At 41.4% G+C, this 18,030-nt stretch overlaps 1 protein-coding gene across 1 annotated transcript; it reads left to right on the forward strand.

The window, feature by feature from the left end:
- The first annotated feature begins 3,792 nt into the window (after positions 1 to 3,792).
- syt7b (synaptotagmin VIIb) lies at positions 3,793 to 17,825 on the forward strand. The gene is made up of 7 exons (XM_034680089.1): positions 3,793 to 3,891; positions 4,015 to 4,135; positions 9,648 to 9,915; positions 10,004 to 10,173; positions 10,508 to 10,622; positions 10,823 to 11,022; positions 14,150 to 17,825. The coding sequence occupies exons 1-7, from the start codon at positions 3,875 to 3,877 to the stop codon at positions 14,252 to 14,254; spliced, it is 996 nt and encodes a 331-aa protein (XP_034535980.1). The 5' UTR covers positions 3,793 to 3,874; the 3' UTR covers positions 14,255 to 17,825.
- The last annotated feature ends 205 nt before the right edge of the window (positions 17,826 to 18,030 follow it).

The following is an 18,030-nucleotide window of genomic DNA, read 5'->3' on the forward strand; positions in this document are numbered from 1 at the left end:
ATGATAAAACACCCTCCTCCTCCCAAAAAATGACTATATTGAATATTTTTGTGGTGAGTACTTCCTGAGTAATCCTGGTGGTTTTCAAAGATGTTCAAACTCATAGTAATCCTTGATTTTATTAAAAGTAACAAAGAGTTTCTTTTTGCCATTTTGCTTTGAATAAATTAAAATAAAAAGCTGAAAAGAAATCCTTCAGGATACCAGTGAGGTCGGTGTTGTGACCCTGAGAATTACTGACTCAGTTTTTCTCTTGTTGTCAGGAAAGAGTTTTCAGTTTTCATACGAAAAGAGCATTTTGGCATTTTGATCCTTTTCATCTGCATATTTAATCTTGTATTCAAACATTTTTATATTTTCAACTTAAAGCAGTTAAGTAAGCACCTTTTTTAAACCAGAGTTGAAATACGGTGATGAAACGAAGACTAACACACCTGTCACAAGTCTTTGTGTAAAAAGACTCATGAACACTAATTAAGCTGAAATGTAAGAGTAATAATTCAGCTCAACGACAGTCACAATGATTATTCCATATTCTGTGAAGTGGCCTGCTGTGAAAAATGACAGCCTGCTCACTTTTGAGTGTTAAAACAGGTAAAACCGTGATTCCTTGAACACACCACAGCACAGGGGGGGAGTGGAGGAGTGGAGTCAGTGGCCCGGTGAGACCGCCAGGTGTTACCTGTGTGGCTGTTATGTGTTATGTAATTATTTTCAGGCAGCACATTGTTCCCTGGTGTGTCAGAGGTTGATAATAAAAGCAGTAATTGAACATTTTTAGCTGTCTCTGGGTATATCAGAGAAAATAAAGCAGTCATATTTCAGATGTCTTTTTCAGCTGATATATAAAATACAATAATACGCTGTGTTTAGCGAGCCTCCGACAAAGAAACTGTCACATTTTGAATTAAGTGTGAGCTGCATTGTTGTTGCTCTGACCTGCAGATCACAGGAAATAAACGCAGAGTGACGAATCGATTCTTTCCTTTCCACACCATATTCTTTTCTCCTCCTTTGTGTTTCTCTTGTTCACTCGTGCTTGTCTCTTTGCTGTTTAAACCCTGTCCATCTCTCAGCTTCTGCTTCTCCGGCCTCCTTCTATTTTGCCTGCTCATGTAACGTGTCAGTCCGCTTCCTCTCTCCGCTTTGGAGCATCCGACTCTTTTCTCCTCCAAACCAAATCTGCTCTGTTTTCCTTCTAGGCTTTTTATCCCTCTTCTCCTCCCATGTCTCTTTCAGCTCAGAGTTGTTTGTCTCAGTCTCACATTAATTTGAGTCAGTAACCTCACTTTGTTCAGTCTTTTAATCCTCAGAGTCTTAACACAGACAAATCCTCTCCTTCACTTTCTCTCACCCTCTGTGTGCAGACAAGTCAAATTTATCTTTCTGTCTCAGCTCATCTTTCCCACACCACCTTTTTTTCTAATGTTCTTACCTTTGTGTTTTACAGCTCTGAACTGATCAAGGGTTCTGCTTCTCACTCTCTCTCTCTGTGTCATATCTATCACAGAAATAAGCTCTCATTAGCCCGGTCTGACGGCGTGTTTCATTACATGAACAAGGTGCAATTTTACACCTTAATAATCTCTGCATTTCCCTTTCTTTGTATTGTCATTTCAGTTGGATACCTTCAAGTATTTTAATGCAAAGTGTCACAGTGTGTGACGTGGCAGGTGGTGACAAACGCAGTTTCTCCAAGGGTGCATGTCAGGCCTGTGGGCTTGTTTTGCCGTAATTATCCTCAAATATAGGAATACATTGTTTCAAAATGACTGACTATACAGGTTTGTTTACTTCATCCAAAACTGTTTAAAGCATTAAAAAAACACCTGTTTCTATTAAGACCATCACGTCAAATATATGTAAACGCTGTAATGTTATATAGCATGTCACTGATTGATTGTTTTCTTTCTCGCCAAGAAAAAGATGAAAAGATTGATACTATTCTCTCTTTGTGGAGTAGATATGAAGCCGCTGCCAGCATTCAGACTGGAAACAGTACAGAAACAGCAGGTGCAGGGAAAACAGTGGAGCTCAAAAAATGCTTTGTAAGCCAAAAGTTGTCACTTATACACTCAGGCTTTGTACGAATTTCAATTAAAAAAAAGAAAAGCAGATTAAAAAAGTGTTAACTGGTGAGCTTAGAGTTGCTGGTAGGCAGATTCTGTTACCTTTGGACTGAGCCAGGCTTGCTGTTTTCCATGTTTTATGATGTTCATGCTAAGTGAGTGATAATGTGCAGCGGGCAGGTGTGTAAGTGGAGGGATCTTTACCTAGCACCTGGCTTCCAACTGAATACATCAACAAGTTATCATAGAATATTGTTTTAAAGATGATTTGATGTTTAAATGTTTTATATGTAAAACTAAAAATGTTCTCCCTGTGATTCTGGGCTCTGTAACGATCGGATGTCAACAGGTTCTTATCAGCCACCTTGTAGTGCAATCTAACATTGAAATATATATCTCAATACGCGTTCACGCTAAACATTAGTTATTAACTTGCTGTAACAGCAGCAGTAGCTCAGTCCATAGGGACTTGGCTTGGGAACTGGAGGATCGCCGGCTCAACGTTGCCCTTTGGATGCCCCTGAACTTAGTCAAAGTGTATGGGAATGTTTCTCTTCTTCTTCTTCTTCTTCTTCTTCTTCTTCTTCTTCTTCTTCTTCTTCTTCTTCTTCTTCTTCTTCTTCTTCTTCTTCTTCTTCTTCTTCACCACTGCATATGGATTAAGTTACTTCGAGGATCTGCTATGGTTGCCTTGATAACAGGACTAGGGATGGGTCATGATTTTCAAATGCTCAAATATATGACTATCGTTAACTTGTTAAAGATCGAAGAGTTACTGCGAATATTTTCTCATTCTAAAAGTATGCTTTCTTTAAACGTTCCATCAGAGGTGGGGTCCAGTATTTCCTCAGGCTGCTTTCACACCCTCTTTCAGAAGTGTCATTATTTATTACAGACCCTTAAAACTAGCCTGAGACGGAAGCTAACTTTTTCGCTATATTAATCAATTTAGAATGCTGACGGGAGGTAACGTTTTTACCACAGTGTCAACAGGCAGTGATGAAATGTGCTGGACTTCTTTCCACAAATTGAGTGGATATGATGCGATCAGGTCGTCTCTATCGTTGCTTTTGCTGTAAATACAGTTGTACCGAGGACTTTACCAATCAGAAACAAGTATTCAACATAGCCAGATAAGCTAAGCTGACTGGTTGCAGGCTGTAGTTTCATAAAGTATATACAGGTATAAACAAGGTAGCAGTCTTATTCTATTAGCAAGAAATTATCCACACACATGCCAGATTATGGTTTCAATATGATCCATACTTTTTCTGGTATTTCTCCATTATCATAAAAATACAGACCATTATAGAAAACCTTCATAATGAAAGTACAACTGCAGTAAAGGAAGACAGAATCAGAACCAGCTACAGAGAGAGAAAGATGTAACTGTTTAAGGTCAGCCGTGTTGTGTGCTTCTCCCCTGATTTGGTTCAAACATTAATGAATGCAAAGTAAAGTTTCTCCATGCTTCTGGCTGTCTTCTCTGTTACATAACCCTGGCCCTGCCGGCTCTAGAGGTGCCTTAATGGTCTTCCACGCTTGCATTTTTAGAGGAAGGTTTCCACAAAATTTTTTTAAACTTGGTTGCTCCCATATAGCAACAAGAGTATTAGAACGGTTCAATACATTTAGATTTATTTCGAGGCCCAAAATAACCGAATAAGGAACATTGTTTTGGACCAAAAGGAAAAGCCTGCAGTTGTTTTTATAGCGTATACAAAAAGTGTTTCCTGGGGTTTAGTTCTGCCAAACATAACAAGGAAAAAGCTTTCCTTTAGTACCTCTCCTTGGACATTTGGGGAATGAGGTTTGAAAAAGGGTAAGGCTGATTGTTTACTGTAGGGTGAAGCTTTTCTTTCATTATAAACTATAAAACACAAATGCATGCTGCAAGATATATTTATGTGACCCTGTGTTTCTGTGTTTGTGTCCACTTCAACAGGACTCCAGGTAAACCAGGGAGCAGCCCCAGGGGTCAGACCCCGGACGAGAGCGGACGTCGCCACAATGGAAACTCGTCTGTTTCTGACCTGGCCAACTCAGTGACCAGCGACATGCTCATGGTAACACACAGTGTCATCACAGCATATCACATTTTATTGAGGCAACGCTAACTCATGCATGGTCCATTTGTTTCCAGCTTTGCTGGATCTATATTTAGAAGACAGCTGATGTCAGCCCGGACTTTTAAATCATAATAAATGAGATGTCTGACAGACTTGAATGACCTTCCAGATCATCTTTCATAATCTGAAATAAAAGTTAAAGCAGACCTTGAGATGAGTAAGTGAAAGAACACCTAAAAGTAGTTTGTAACTAGCTGTTTTAAAGTTTTCTTACAGTATTCAACTTCTTTAGATATCTCTGACTGACTGAACTGTAGCTGTTTTCTCCTAATTGATGTGATTTTAAGCAGATTGTTTTGAGGATGGAGAGTCAAAATCTCGAGAACATGAAATGAGAAGAGCTGAAGTAGAGACTCACAACAGCTTGTGCTTTGCTGACATTGATTTTAAGGGCTAATTTTGAGTCCAAGTGACAGGTACTGCTAACTGTCAATGTACCTGAAATGACTCACCTGTATTCTAGCTGTTATTTTGCCCCAGAGTTCAAAGTGTCAAGTATTACAATTTCATCTTCTTGCAACAAGTCTTGCTTTGGCCGTCACTTGTAGTTCTATCAGTTTGTTAAAGTGATTGCTGAGACGTGGGAGCATTTCTACACCTTCAGACGAGCACGTGGGTGTGAAGCCGACGCTGTTTGGAAAAGAAGAATGTTCAAATTTGTCAGAAACTTTTAGAAACATCTTCCAATCGTAACCAAAAGAAAAGATGGCCAAAGCTAGAAAACAAAATCAAAGTTGTGATAAAGCAAACTTAACATTACAGTCATTTTGCTTGAGGTGCTTCCATGTATTTGTATACCGCCCACTGAAAATAATACACTGTTGTTTCTGGAGGAGAGAGTGAGAAAAGAAAAGCCTACACACTTCAGTTTATTTGACCAAAGTTCGATGAAAAAGTTTTTCTTCCTCACAAATCTCTCATCAGTCAGGAAAAATTCTTCATCCCAGTCAGCTCACCCACCTGTCCATCACCGATCATTACTGCTGCTCAGCTTACTGAAACGTACAGTCATCATCACCCCGAAGTGAGACATTGGGAGGGGTGGGGACGTGCGCCTTATTCAGCGAGGTTGGGTAATTAGCTGCAGGAACGCACGATGCTGTGCAGAGAGAGAGAATATGGCAGAGATGGGTATGAGCAGGGTGTAATTATGTGGCTCTCGTGGTATGTCTGAAGGATTCACTGTGGTGGTGCTTCCTAATGATAATACTCATTCTGGGTAGTTTCGCCAAAGGCATCTATATATTACACAACCCTCCTTTCATGCCCAAAATACACATCCAGCACTTTTGAGCCACTTGTGCTGCTGTTGAAAAAAAAAGACTATGGCAGATTGTATTCCATAGATTGAATAAAAGGGATGCTGGGTAATGACTGAATGTCAGAGCACATGCACATCAAAGCTCTCAAGCAGCATAGGAGCTGGGGGTGGATGGATAGGGGTCGTGTAGGCATTACATTGTTCTTATCAGGATGTATTCTGACACTGCTTTCATTTATGTGATACTCACAAAGTCATGGATTGTATTGTGTGAACGGTTTTGTCAGCACATTTACAGACTTGTTGAGTTTTTTTTGCTGTTTTTGGTTAAACACTGGGCAGAGGATGTACCGTTTTCTGTCATTGTCTGTCTCTTGTTACATGATTCTGTAAACCTGTCTGTTGGACCCACACCAAACTGGGTCATTCACTCGTGGGAAAAAGTAAATATCTGAAGACTTTCTGTGTATGGATGCCTCACTTTTGAGGCAAGAGATAAAAATAGAATTACCAAAAACATTGAGACCCCACAGCTTTTGGCAAACATTATATAGATAAGGGTAACTGGTGGAATTGTTGGGCCTCATTTATAACTGTAGATTGATGAAGGTTTTTTGGTCTGGTGGGTATACATAACAGCAGTGGTGTACTCAAGAGGAGGGGCAGGAGGGGCAATCGTCCTCCCTGGTGCCCTCATGTCTGAAAGTAACCGTGCTGAAGTGCCCTCTTGGATACTGCTGTGGTGAATTAAACATTACAAATTGCTATCTCTGGTGCCCTTCCTGTGAAAAACGCATAAAGGTTGTTCTTGTAGATGCCCTTCCAGTTGATATAATGCAAAATAAAGTGCCCTCTGGATGCCCTTCTAACGAACATAATGTGGAAAAGTGCCCTCTGGGTTCATCTCCATTGGATTTAAAGCTCAAAATTTCCCTTTGGATGCGCCTCCAGTGAATTAAATGTAAAATAAAGTGTCCTCTGCGTGACTCTTTCAGTCACTAACTTGGAATATGTTTCCTCTGGATGCCCCTCTAGTAAACTTCAGGTAAAAACAGGACACTCTATGGGGCAGCAGTAGCTCAGTCCACAGGGACTTGGCTTGGGAACCAGATGGCCACTAGTTCAAGTTTGGCAATATGACCCGTGGCTGGGGGGGGGGGGTAATTAATTTGCCTGGGCACTGACGAGATGCTGAACCCCCAACTGTTCGGGTGGCGCTGGTTGATGGTAGCCTCCTCACTCTGACATCTCTCTATAATCATAAAAATACATTTTATTTATAACACACTTTACATTTAGAGCAAATCTCAAAGTGCTCAAAGACACATAATTAAAACAGCAAAGTTATTAACAGGCCGAACCCTTACCCTGACCCTAAAATGCATAACCCTAACACTTAGTATTTTTCAGTGGACTTATTGCCTAACCCGAACCATCAGTGGTTTTAGTCCCGAACCCTTAAGGCTGATTTATACTTCTGCGATTTATACTACAGCTTACCCTACGCCGGGGATCCGCGTAGCTTCCGTACCTACGCCGAGGCCTACGCACGTAGCTGACGTGCACCTCCTCCAAAATGTAACTCCCCGTAGAGCCAACGCGGACCGCAAGCCCTGTGATTGGTCTGCTCGGCGGCTTTGTCTTTCCCGCATTTACAGCACTTCCGGGATCCCGGACATCAGCCGCACATCGGCCGTGTATTTCATCTCCTCCTCTCTGTTCTTCATGTAATCATGTCTGTATGATAAACAGCAACATGTATCAGCTGTAGATTATCATAACACGCTCTGAATCTCTGTGGAAAAGTAAACAGAGATCGTAGCGGGACCGGAAGCAGGCGGCCGGCTATCAGAGAGACCACACTGCCCTCAAGCGTTTCGGCGGAGAATTGCTGCGCAACACAGACACATCGACGCACAAGTATGTGGGGCTCATGTCCGCGTCAGCCCCTGCTGTGTAGGGGAGACGCAGAAGTATAAATCAGCCTTAACACTTAGTATTTTTCAGTGGACTTAATGCCTAACCCGAACCATCAGTGGTTTTAGTCCCGAACCCTTAGTATTTGTCAGTGAACTATATCCCTAACCCTAACCTTTGGGCTTGTTCAAAACCTATGTCCTCACCATACCCTTACCCTAAACCCTCTCGGGGCTCTTGCCTAACCCTAACCTTCCAAGTTTGTCCCTAACCCTAACCTTTGATTTGTGTCAGTGGACTTTATTCCTAACCCTAATCTTTGGACATGTTAAAAACAGACAATAAGAACAAATACAAAGAATTACAATTTTAAAAAAATTAAATAAAAACACCAGAGTGTAAAACTTGAATCAAACTTGAAATTTACATAATTCAATTTAAACAGCAATTGGTCACAAAAATATTCACCACAATGCAGAGAATTAAGTGTTAGAATGCTCAAAATTCTGTGGGAGGACCACAGACCCCCCTCCTGTTACCTCTGTCTCAATACATTTAAATTCACCCTAAACTGTGAATACCAGGGGTTTGAAAGGAGGTGCCCCTTTTTTTTGTTCTCACCGCTGCCCCTCAAACAACCAAAGTACAGCAGCAGGAGAGTGGCGCCAATTTTTATTGTAATGAGGGAACATGGCAGCCTGTATAATATATTGCAGATTTTTGCATTTTAATAGTTTTTAGATGACAGTAAGTTTGAAAGGAGTTGAGGAAAAGGCCTTATGGCACTTCAAACAGATATTTGTCAGTAGAGAGAATTCATCGTGGGTTTTGGTATCTTCAATAGTTTTGTGAGCAATAAAGTAAAAGAACTTCACCAGATGTCGTACCTGTTAGTGTTTTGAAAAACCTGCCAATGTTATGGCGCCAAGAGAATTTGCATCTTCTCCTAAACGTGGGTTGTTTTGTATTCAGAAATAAGAATCATGGAGGAAAGTTTAAAAATTGAATGAGAATGAAGGACTTTGGGAAAAAAAGAGAGAGGGTGCCCAATGTACAAAATAGGGAAAAGCAATTTAGGCCAGCTGTTTGGTGGAGGACTGCATAATGAAAAGTGATCATATTCAGCATAGAGAATACGGCTGAGCAGCACCATCAGAAATATGTGGGAGAATACTGAATTGGATATTAAATTCCTGGAACTGCTCCTTGAGTAATGCCTCCAGCTCTTGGCCAATCAGATAACATTTTTTTAGACCGGCTTTCTCTGCCTCCCTCAAGGCCACGCCACCATCAGTCAGAGGGTCTGTCTACCGGCAGATAATCGGCCTCTCATCTCCACACAGCCATGGACACTCTGCCTTTATCGCACCGCCATGTGCTATAGCATTATGCCAGTTTGTCGGTCTGCGGCTGTGTCTTTAAAGCTAAAGAGCACAATTAGTGCCCCGTTTGGATTGAAATCCACATTATATGCTCAGTGTTTTACCACCTGTCTGCTCAGTGTTTTACCACCTGTCTGCTTGTTGAAAGCGTTTCTGTGTGACATCCTGGAATACATCTTAGTGTCTGCACCATTGATCTACAACGCTTTGTTTACCCTATACTCCATTACTAGTCTCACATCACCAGAGAACGTTTCACAAATCGAAGAGAGAACGGTCACCGTGTCCACAATCCTGCCCTCTTTTACTCATTCACTGCTCGGTTATATAACACATACTCAGTAGTTTATTCTATGGAGAGCAAACACAGTCTGCTGATGAGCACTTTGTGATGACGCTAAAAGCTCCTGAGCTCTGAACGAGTGAGTAAGTAGATCTTGACTCAAGTTTGCTCTGTCAACAACTTCATGGTCATTTTAAGGATTCCGTTTGTTGTGCTGTCTATTGTGTTGTATATTTAATACTCTGTCCTCCTCATTTAGCTGGATCAAGGAAAGAGGCCTAAAAATAAAAGACACCACTTAGTATAGTGCTACATAAATCAACAGAACCACCAACTCAAACCATCTTTAAATTGATTTGCTCCTGGTGTACTTCATAGACAAGAATAAAAGTCCTCTTGAGAAAAAGTTATCACAAGTAAAATCTAATTTGGCGTAATAATATGTCTCTAAAGACATTTTTCTCTTGGTTTTTGAGTCTATCTTTTTAAAATAGAGTCATAAAGTGGTGATAAAACAACACATGTTCCCTTAAGTGTCATTTTGTTTGAATGTTTCACCTTCCCAGAGTTTATTTAATCATATAACTGTCCTCCTGTGTCGTTCAGTTGTCTCCAGGCTCCGAGGAGGATGATCACGAGGGTCCAGTGTGTGAGAAGCTGGGTCGTATTCAGTTCAGTGTTGGATACAGTTTTCAGGATTCCACCCTCACTGTAAAAATCCTCAAGGGGCAGGATTTACCCGCAAAGGACTTTTCCGGCACATCTGATCCGTTTGTCAAACTGTACCTTCTGCCAGACAAGAAGCACAAACTGGAGACCAAAGTCAAGAGGAAGAACCTGAACCCCCACTGGAACGAGACCTTCCTGTTTGAAGGTTAGCTACTCAAATATAATCATGCTGACTTTATATTCATGTATGTGCAGCAGTGTGACAAACTGCTTCCTTTCTTTTGCTCTCCCAGGGTTCCCCTACGAGAAGGTGGTGCAGAGAACTCTGTACCTGCAGGTCCTCGACTACGACCGCTTCAGCAGGAACGACCCCATAGGAGAGGTGTCCATCCCCCTCAACAAGCTGGACCTGGCAAACATGCAGACTTTCTGGAAGGAGCTGAAACCATGTAGCGATGGCAGCGTGAGTAGAAAGGGAAAACGGGGGAAGGGAGGGAAGGAAAGAAGGAGGTGGAGGAGAGAAGAAGAGGGGAGGAGGGGAAGGAGAAGACGGGACAGAATGTAACGGGTGATGTCATTCCTGGCTGGCGTGATGCTCCCGGGGGAGCTGTGGCAGCGTGCTGGTGGGAGAAGAGATAGAAGGGGAATATGGAGAGGCTGACAGGTAGACGATGAGAACACAGACAGCCAGAGGAGGGAAAACGGAAACACACAGAGAGCAACAGAGGGGAAAACAATGTGAAAAGGCAATAAAAAAGTAAACAAGCCACTGTTATTGTTGTGTTTAATTTTTGCAGGGGAGTCGAGGGGATCTGCTGGTGTCTCTGTGCTACAACCCCACAGCCAACACCATCACTGTGAGCATCATCAAAGCCCGCAACCTCAAAGCCATGGACATCGGAGGCACTTCTGGTATAATAAATGCTCCTTCATCTTGCATGTCCTTTTATTTTCGCCTTCTACATCGGGGCTTCTGCAAAAATAAAACAAGAGAATGAGATTTTGTTCACGACAAAATGGTGTTAAAGCCATGATCGCACACAAACTAACACTGCATCCAACAGGAGAAAGATATTGCAAATTGACATACCCCCCCTCACTCTCTCCCGTAGACCCATATGTAAAAGTGTGGTTGATGCACAAGGACAAGCGAGTGGAGAAGAAGAAGACAGTGGTAATGAAGCGCTGTCTCAACCCCGTCTTCAACGAGTCCTTCCCCTTTGACGTGCCTGCCCACGTGCTGAGGGAGACCACCATAATTATCACCGTCATGGACAAGGACAGGCTCAGTCGCAATGATGTCATTGGAAAGGTACCTCCGTCCCTCTTCCTCGCCTCTTCCTTCTTCCTCTCTTCTTCTTCTTCTCTTGCTCTGTGCGTTTCTAACTCTGTGACAGACAGTCAGGAGCTGATGACTGAGCCAGTCTCTACTGACCCCTGCTGGAACATGCAGACCACTCTTCCTTATTAGTGGTTTATGAATAGATATACAACCAACCAGTGAAACGAAAACACTGCTCTTTAAAATCACAATCTAACCGCTTTTATTTCGACTCACAACAATGACCAACGCAGGCCAGAGCAGATATATGCACATGTTTAAAAAATTTACATTTACAGTAAATCATGTGAGTCATAAGTCACCTTATTACAACTTAAATATTCATTTTGATTTCAGTAAAAGGCCCATTCTTTCTCTATTTGTTGCCTTAATAATTTGTGTATGGTTCATGTGAATTCCATGCAGATCCATGCACAAAACAAAACTAAAGGAGGCAAATGATCCATACATTTTGTATATTAATTCCAGTAGATCAATTACTTATGTCTTGATCAACTGGAATGTCAAAGGGATGATGCAAAGTGAGCAGGCGGTTATGCAAACTAGAATCCTGACAGGGTGAGCAGGTCTCACACCTGTGCCTTGTAACTGTCATAATTAACAACTCTGAAGACCAGCTTGAGACGGACAATAACGTTTTTGCCACAGTGTCAACAGACAGAGGTTAAATGTCCTTTCTGCAGATTGATTTAATGTTGTGTGTGTGATCAGGTTTTCCCTGGGGTGGCTGACTTAATAACCATTGTTGCAGGATTTGGACCAATAAGAACCGAGTATTTTACACTGCGGGGTAACTAGTAAGACATCAGGTAATAATGCTTTATAATATCTGAGAACATGAGCTCAAGAGTTTAGCTATCTTGAATTATTACCCAGCTTTCTTACTGATCTACCAGTTGTGTAAAATGCTTGATTCTGATTGGTCAAAACCCCTTGAAAACAGTTATTAACTTTCACTAACACGAGCAACGCAAGAGGCAAACTGATCGCATGCTATGTCAAATAAATCCAGGGGAAAGAGTTCCAGCACATTTTGCTTCTGCTTGTTGACACCATAGACTGTAAGATGAGGTAAAACTGTTGGCATCAAAACAATGTGGCTACGGATGTTTTCATATTGGATCCTGTCCAGCAATATCATCAACAAGCAGAGCAGGTGGGAGAAACTTTAGGTTAGTGATCTCTACCAAGAAACTTAAACCATGAGCGGTGGTGATGATAGCAGCAGGGTTCAAAGCTGTGACATTGCCTTGTTTATTTTTAAAGGTGTGTGAACCGCAGAGCTCAGAGAAGAAGGGGAGCTGAATGAGGACAGTTTCATGTTAAATCGACTGCAACAGGCAGATGAGAATCCATTGAACCATGGCATGTTAACTGACGAGGAATCACTGGGACTATGTTTTTTTAAAACTGTATACATAGATCATTGAAAGCTGCTGTTGGTAGTCACAGAGTAAACATCTGTTCAGAGAGAGGGACTTCGAATGTCAACACTATCCCTCCCAACCAGATTTCCTCTTAGCCCCCCAACACAGATCGACACGTGCAGTCATGATAGCGCCGGACTCATAACCAATCGGAGGACGTAGTAGGGGCCGCCCCTTAACCAATCTGGGCAGAGGATTGGAGGTTAGCTATGATTGGTTCATCATAAAGGGAACGAGGGGAATAATAAAATTGCTTGATACAAGACAGTCATTGGAAAACAGAGATTTTGCAATAGTCTCAAATTACTTCACTTACTGATGAGTACTGATGGGTATTATGACCTTTTCTCCAAACCCAGCAGGAAAAAAAGTAATGGGTTTTTTTACACTATTCCTACCAACAGCAGCTTTAAGATCAATAAAATAATCTTTTGATAAATGTTTTTTAACAACGTGTTTGTATTTTAGGTTAGTAGCCAGGTAATAAGTGGGATAATGTATGATTAGCAGGTTATTATGGGAAATAAAATCCAGACAGTGTGAGACATAAATTATCCCTTACTTAGTTTGTTGCTTTCTGACAGATTTTCTTTGAAACAGCCACTCAGACAGTCAAATTCATCTTTATTCATTCTGTTTTAGTTGTTATTGAGAACTTAATCCTTCGTAAATGTTCAGCTGTATGGCTGCATGTCAACTAAGTAACATTTTTGCATGTTGAGCCGATTCACTGTCTGCGTGATTAAGAGAGCCAAGGCTACGCCAGCTCAGCTTTCAATCAGAATAAATTGAGTTTACCAATTAGAAGCTGTCTCTGCCTCTGTTATAATCATTGCCAAATTAAATTATTTCCAGGAATTAATTAAAAATTTACAAAGCCCGAAAATAGAGCATTAGTTTTCTGTTTTTAATGTTGCAGTATTCCATCCTTTTTCATTTTACCCCATCGCTAAATCCGTTATTGGTGCTAAACCCAACTCTGACAGGGTCCCCAGTCCTCGTGCATTCAGACTTCATTTATTAATTAACCACATTTCCACACCTCTGTGAGTATGAGCTGTGACAGAATTCATAACTGTATTATTTCTTTTGTATCTTAAACGCCTAAAATCCCAAAGCTCCACTAAAATCCACGCTCGAGCAGACTCTGAAGAATAATCTCTAATCTGAGCTGTATACTGCAGAGATGAGCTATTGTGTTCTCCGACGTTCACACAAATCCTGCAGGTGCTCTACTTGCCATGCTAACCATATACATTATCTGCCTACACATGCACACACACCAGTTATTATATGTTTCCCATAATACCACATTCATGGATAAGTTGTGTCTGATAAGAGGACAGAAAGACGTGAGCAGTGTTCCCTGTGACATGACAGATCCAGATTTCTTTCTACTTAGTGTCTGTTCTTCATTACTGTCAGCATTAGCTTTCTCATAGTATTACTGCAAGTGAAATCTCCTCTTCTGGAGGCTTTTTTCTGCTCTGGATTTGAGTTAAACTCTTATTAGAGTGGCAGGCTTACAGCTGAAAGCAGGGCGAGACTTAAGACTTTTTTTTTTTCTTAATACCCCACAGCATTTTTTGGGGAAAATCTCTCCACAAATAACATCGACCCCTGTGTGACATTACAAGAGATACACTACTCTTTTTTTATTTCTTTCACAGATTTATCTTTCCTGGAAGAGCGGCCCTGCGGAGGTAAAACACTGGAAAGACATGATGGGTCGCCCTCGTAATGCTGTGGCCCAGTGGCACGCTCTGAAGGCCTGAGGAACCAGCGACCCTTCTGCGTACAGGGTTTCCCACCCCAGAATTCAGCATCACCCTGCCCTCAGCACATATCCCCTCTACCCTCTAACTGCAGTCTTTGGCTGCAGATAATATGTGTCATCTCTTTGTTCTCAGGCCTCTTTGATATCCTCCACCCTCAGTCCTCATGACACCATCCTTACATTTCACCTTTGTCAAGCTCTGATTCCCACCTGACCCCCCTTTCATCCCTTAAATGTCTTTGATGTCTCCGCTCCTTATCCTCTCATTCTTTTTTTTTAATAGATGTCTCTCAGTCTGTCCTTCACCTTGTCAAACACGCCTGGTATTTAACATCAGCAGCACCTCTTGCCACCCATGAATTCAAACTACCAACCAAAAATGGATCAAACAGATGATCCTCTGTGGTGGCAAGATGGGCAGCGTTGAAACCTGTGACCTTTAACCTTTTACATCCAATGTTACAGCGAGGAATCTCCAACTCTTCCCTCACTTCTCCACAAAATCCAAATGCCTGAACATTTCAGGAAATCCAACTCAAGCAAAGGGAGAGAAAGAGGCTGTATCTAAGATGAATCAGACTGGAATTGGTCTCCGTCATTCAGCTCATGTTTGATGGTTCCCACTTTTCACACTCTCTCTGGCACCGCTGTAATAATTCTCCCCTGGCTGGACCCCTTTGTCGTCTGTGCGTGCTGTGGGTGATGTGCTGTAACCCAAAATGAAGTTGTTCTACAACAACAAAAAAAAAGGTTTGAACATGAACACTTAAAGCTGGTCCCGTAGAGCAAGTGTCAAAAAAATGTTCTCTCTGGAAAAGAAATTCCAACGAACGGAAAAAGATTGAAATAATAAATGTTTTTTTTTTTTCCAAAAGAAAACAGAGAAATAATCTGTTCTTCCAGACACAGAAAATAAGCAAAAAGCCAGCTTCCAGCAGTGTGGAAGTGTGGGTTCATGGCTGTGTGTGTTTGTGTGTGAATGAGGGAGTATGTTGGACTTGGACGAAGCTAAACTAGAGATAGTGTTGAAGCAGCATTTCCCTTGATAATCTAAAGTTAAGGTATTGTATTTGTGGTGTTGGGGTTAGCTGGAGACATGGGGAGGTCACTAAGATTATAAGGTCAGTTCACACAAACAACACACACACATGCACACCTTTGGAGGTATTGAGGCTGACAGCTTTATATGACTGGGGTTTGAGTCCCTGAATCCACTGCTGCTGTATGCAAATACAAAGCAGATGAAAGGGATTTCATTGTGGTGCTAGCTGCATTTAAAATAGCTTTTGAAGGATTCAACTGCAGCTTGTTTTTTTCCAGAAACAATGCCATGGTTAATCAGATAATCCACAAACCCCTCAGTGAATGGTTTTCATTATGAATTCATTTTGAGCAAAAACAGCTGACAACAACATCTGGCCTCAACAGCATCAATTATTTGATCTCTGAAAACAAAATTTACCTCCATCGCATTTCAGAGGTGGAAAAGGTCTCAGCGGCACATCAAAAAAACAAAGCGTGTGCACAGCGTGATGTTACCAGAGGCATTTTTGATTTCATGATATGAGAAGATCTTCACTTTAGGTCCCCTCTCTCGCTGTTTACTGCCTTATAGCTTCCTTCAGTCACAGTCAGTGCTTCTCAGCAGGTGTGACTCAGTTGTGGTTAAGATCACATCAAGGTAAACATTATGGGACAAAAAATGACCCTTTGCTGCAGAAGACTAAAAGATAATGAAACAGCACAGCACTGCCCCATGATAGCTTTCTTTATTTTCTGCGACAGCGTTCCGAAGAAGGACCTCGACTTTAAATCTTGCAATATTTTGTGACTTTGCTTGACTAAAAAATGCATGAATGCAGAGAGTTAATCGCTCTTTAATGGTTACAGATGGTAACATGTTCAGAAAAACCATTGCAGTGAGATATCTGATCACGTTACTGTGGTTCTAACATGTCTGTGGTATTACTCCATGCAGCATAGACCTTCTTTTTTTCATTTTGTACTCAAACACTCGGTCCAAGGATATTTATTTGTCGTTTTGTTGTCTTTGAACTTCCAGTTGCTTGCTTCACTGCCTGAATGTGACCTCCCCTGAGTCCCGTATAGATCTGTGCTGACCAGATGAGTGGAAACAAATTAGAGTAATACTTCTTGGTTGGGGGGGTCTTTTTACATTCCACTGTTTGTTTGGTCTGCTGGATGTGTGCTCGTGTCTGCATCTGTATGTGGGTGTGTGTGTGTGTGTGTGTGTGTGTGTGTGTGTGTGTGTGTGTGTCTGCACTGTGGGTGAGTGTCAGTATTCAAAGTTTAGTTGGTGTGATTGTGTTTTTTGTGGGTCTCTGTGTGTATATATCTGCACTGAGTTCTATTTTGCCAGTTTAATACAGAACAACATTGTTTACTGTTTTTATTCTGTATGAAATGATCCAGATGTACAAAGAAATCTGTTTTTTTTAAAGAGCTGTCACTTCTTTAAAATTCACTGCACTTGTTGACGCCGATGCTGGAACAAACCTCTCTTAATAGCAGGGTTATTTTCCTCATGAGTGGTTTAAAAGGGTTTTTGGTTTGGGAGGCGAATCTGTTATACATGAGCTGAGACCCAAGGTTAAAGAAAAAACTGTCAGAAACAAGCTTTACACAAACCTTCGATGAATCCAGTCTACTATTTTGCATAATACAACAGATTTTTAGTTCAAACGGAAGCAGCTACCCACATTTTGTCCTTTCTGTCCTTCTAATCTAGCCCGATATGATTCACCAAGACCAGAAAAAAAGAAGAAGGGTGGCTCCTTAAAATCACAGCTGACGTATCCCCAAAACACCCCCGTTGTGCACACATGCTTTCTGGCACTAAGTGTTCTGTGTGTGCCTTATGAACCCAGCCACGCCTCGCTCTTCACCATATGCGCTCCCTCCCTCCAAGTGTCAGGGAGGGGGGGAGGGAAAAAAAAGGTGAGACAGGAGGTAATCATCACCTCTTTGCATCACTGTTAGCTACATCTCAGGTCAGAGCATCGGAGCGTCCCAAAATAACCAGGAACACAGTCTGTCCTGACAGCCCTGTGTGTTAAACAAGGCATTACATTCCAAAGGCTTAATGAAAGTCACTTAAATCAATGCAGATTCAGTTGAGGTTGAATATTAGTCAGGGGTTTTGTGTGTTTCAGTTTTAAGAAATCGAGCTAGAAATGTCCGCCCACACTCCTCACAAGCCAAATGCCATAAACTGGTCCATTTCACCGGACACGCTCGCATTTCTGATTTAGGGCATTCTCTTTTGGGAGGGAAAGCTTGAGACAAAGAGAGGTTTACCAGCAACATTTTAATTAATATACTGTACAAATGATCGTGAAGTGTCCTGTATGAAAAAAGAAAAAAAGTCATCAGTATTTACTGGGGTTGTTGATATCTGTCTGTCCTTGGTATCACTCAGCCCCCTCTCTCACTCCCTCTTCTCTTTGTAGTTACACATCCGTGAGGTGCACAATGTGAAATATCAACCATTTATTTTTTGAAATCTGTACAGTGTATATATCAAAAATATAAATGTGTATATAAAACAAAGAAACAGCTGGTATTGTTATGAATTTTTCATGAGCTTGTTTTTATTGTTTCTGTAAGTCGTGGTTGTGAATTTGATTCTACACACAGGCGTAAAAGCCTGTCTTTTGTTAAAGGTGTCATGCATTATGAAAAGAAATCAAACTTTTAAGTAATAATACTGCAATAAAAACACTATGGAGTAAAAGCACATTGGCAAGTATCATC

This window comes from Notolabrus celidotus, chromosome 3, assembly GCF_009762535.1.
Source record: "Notolabrus celidotus isolate fNotCel1 chromosome 3, fNotCel1.pri, whole genome shotgun sequence".
NCBI lineage: Eukaryota > Metazoa > Chordata > Actinopteri > Labriformes > Labridae > Notolabrus > Notolabrus celidotus.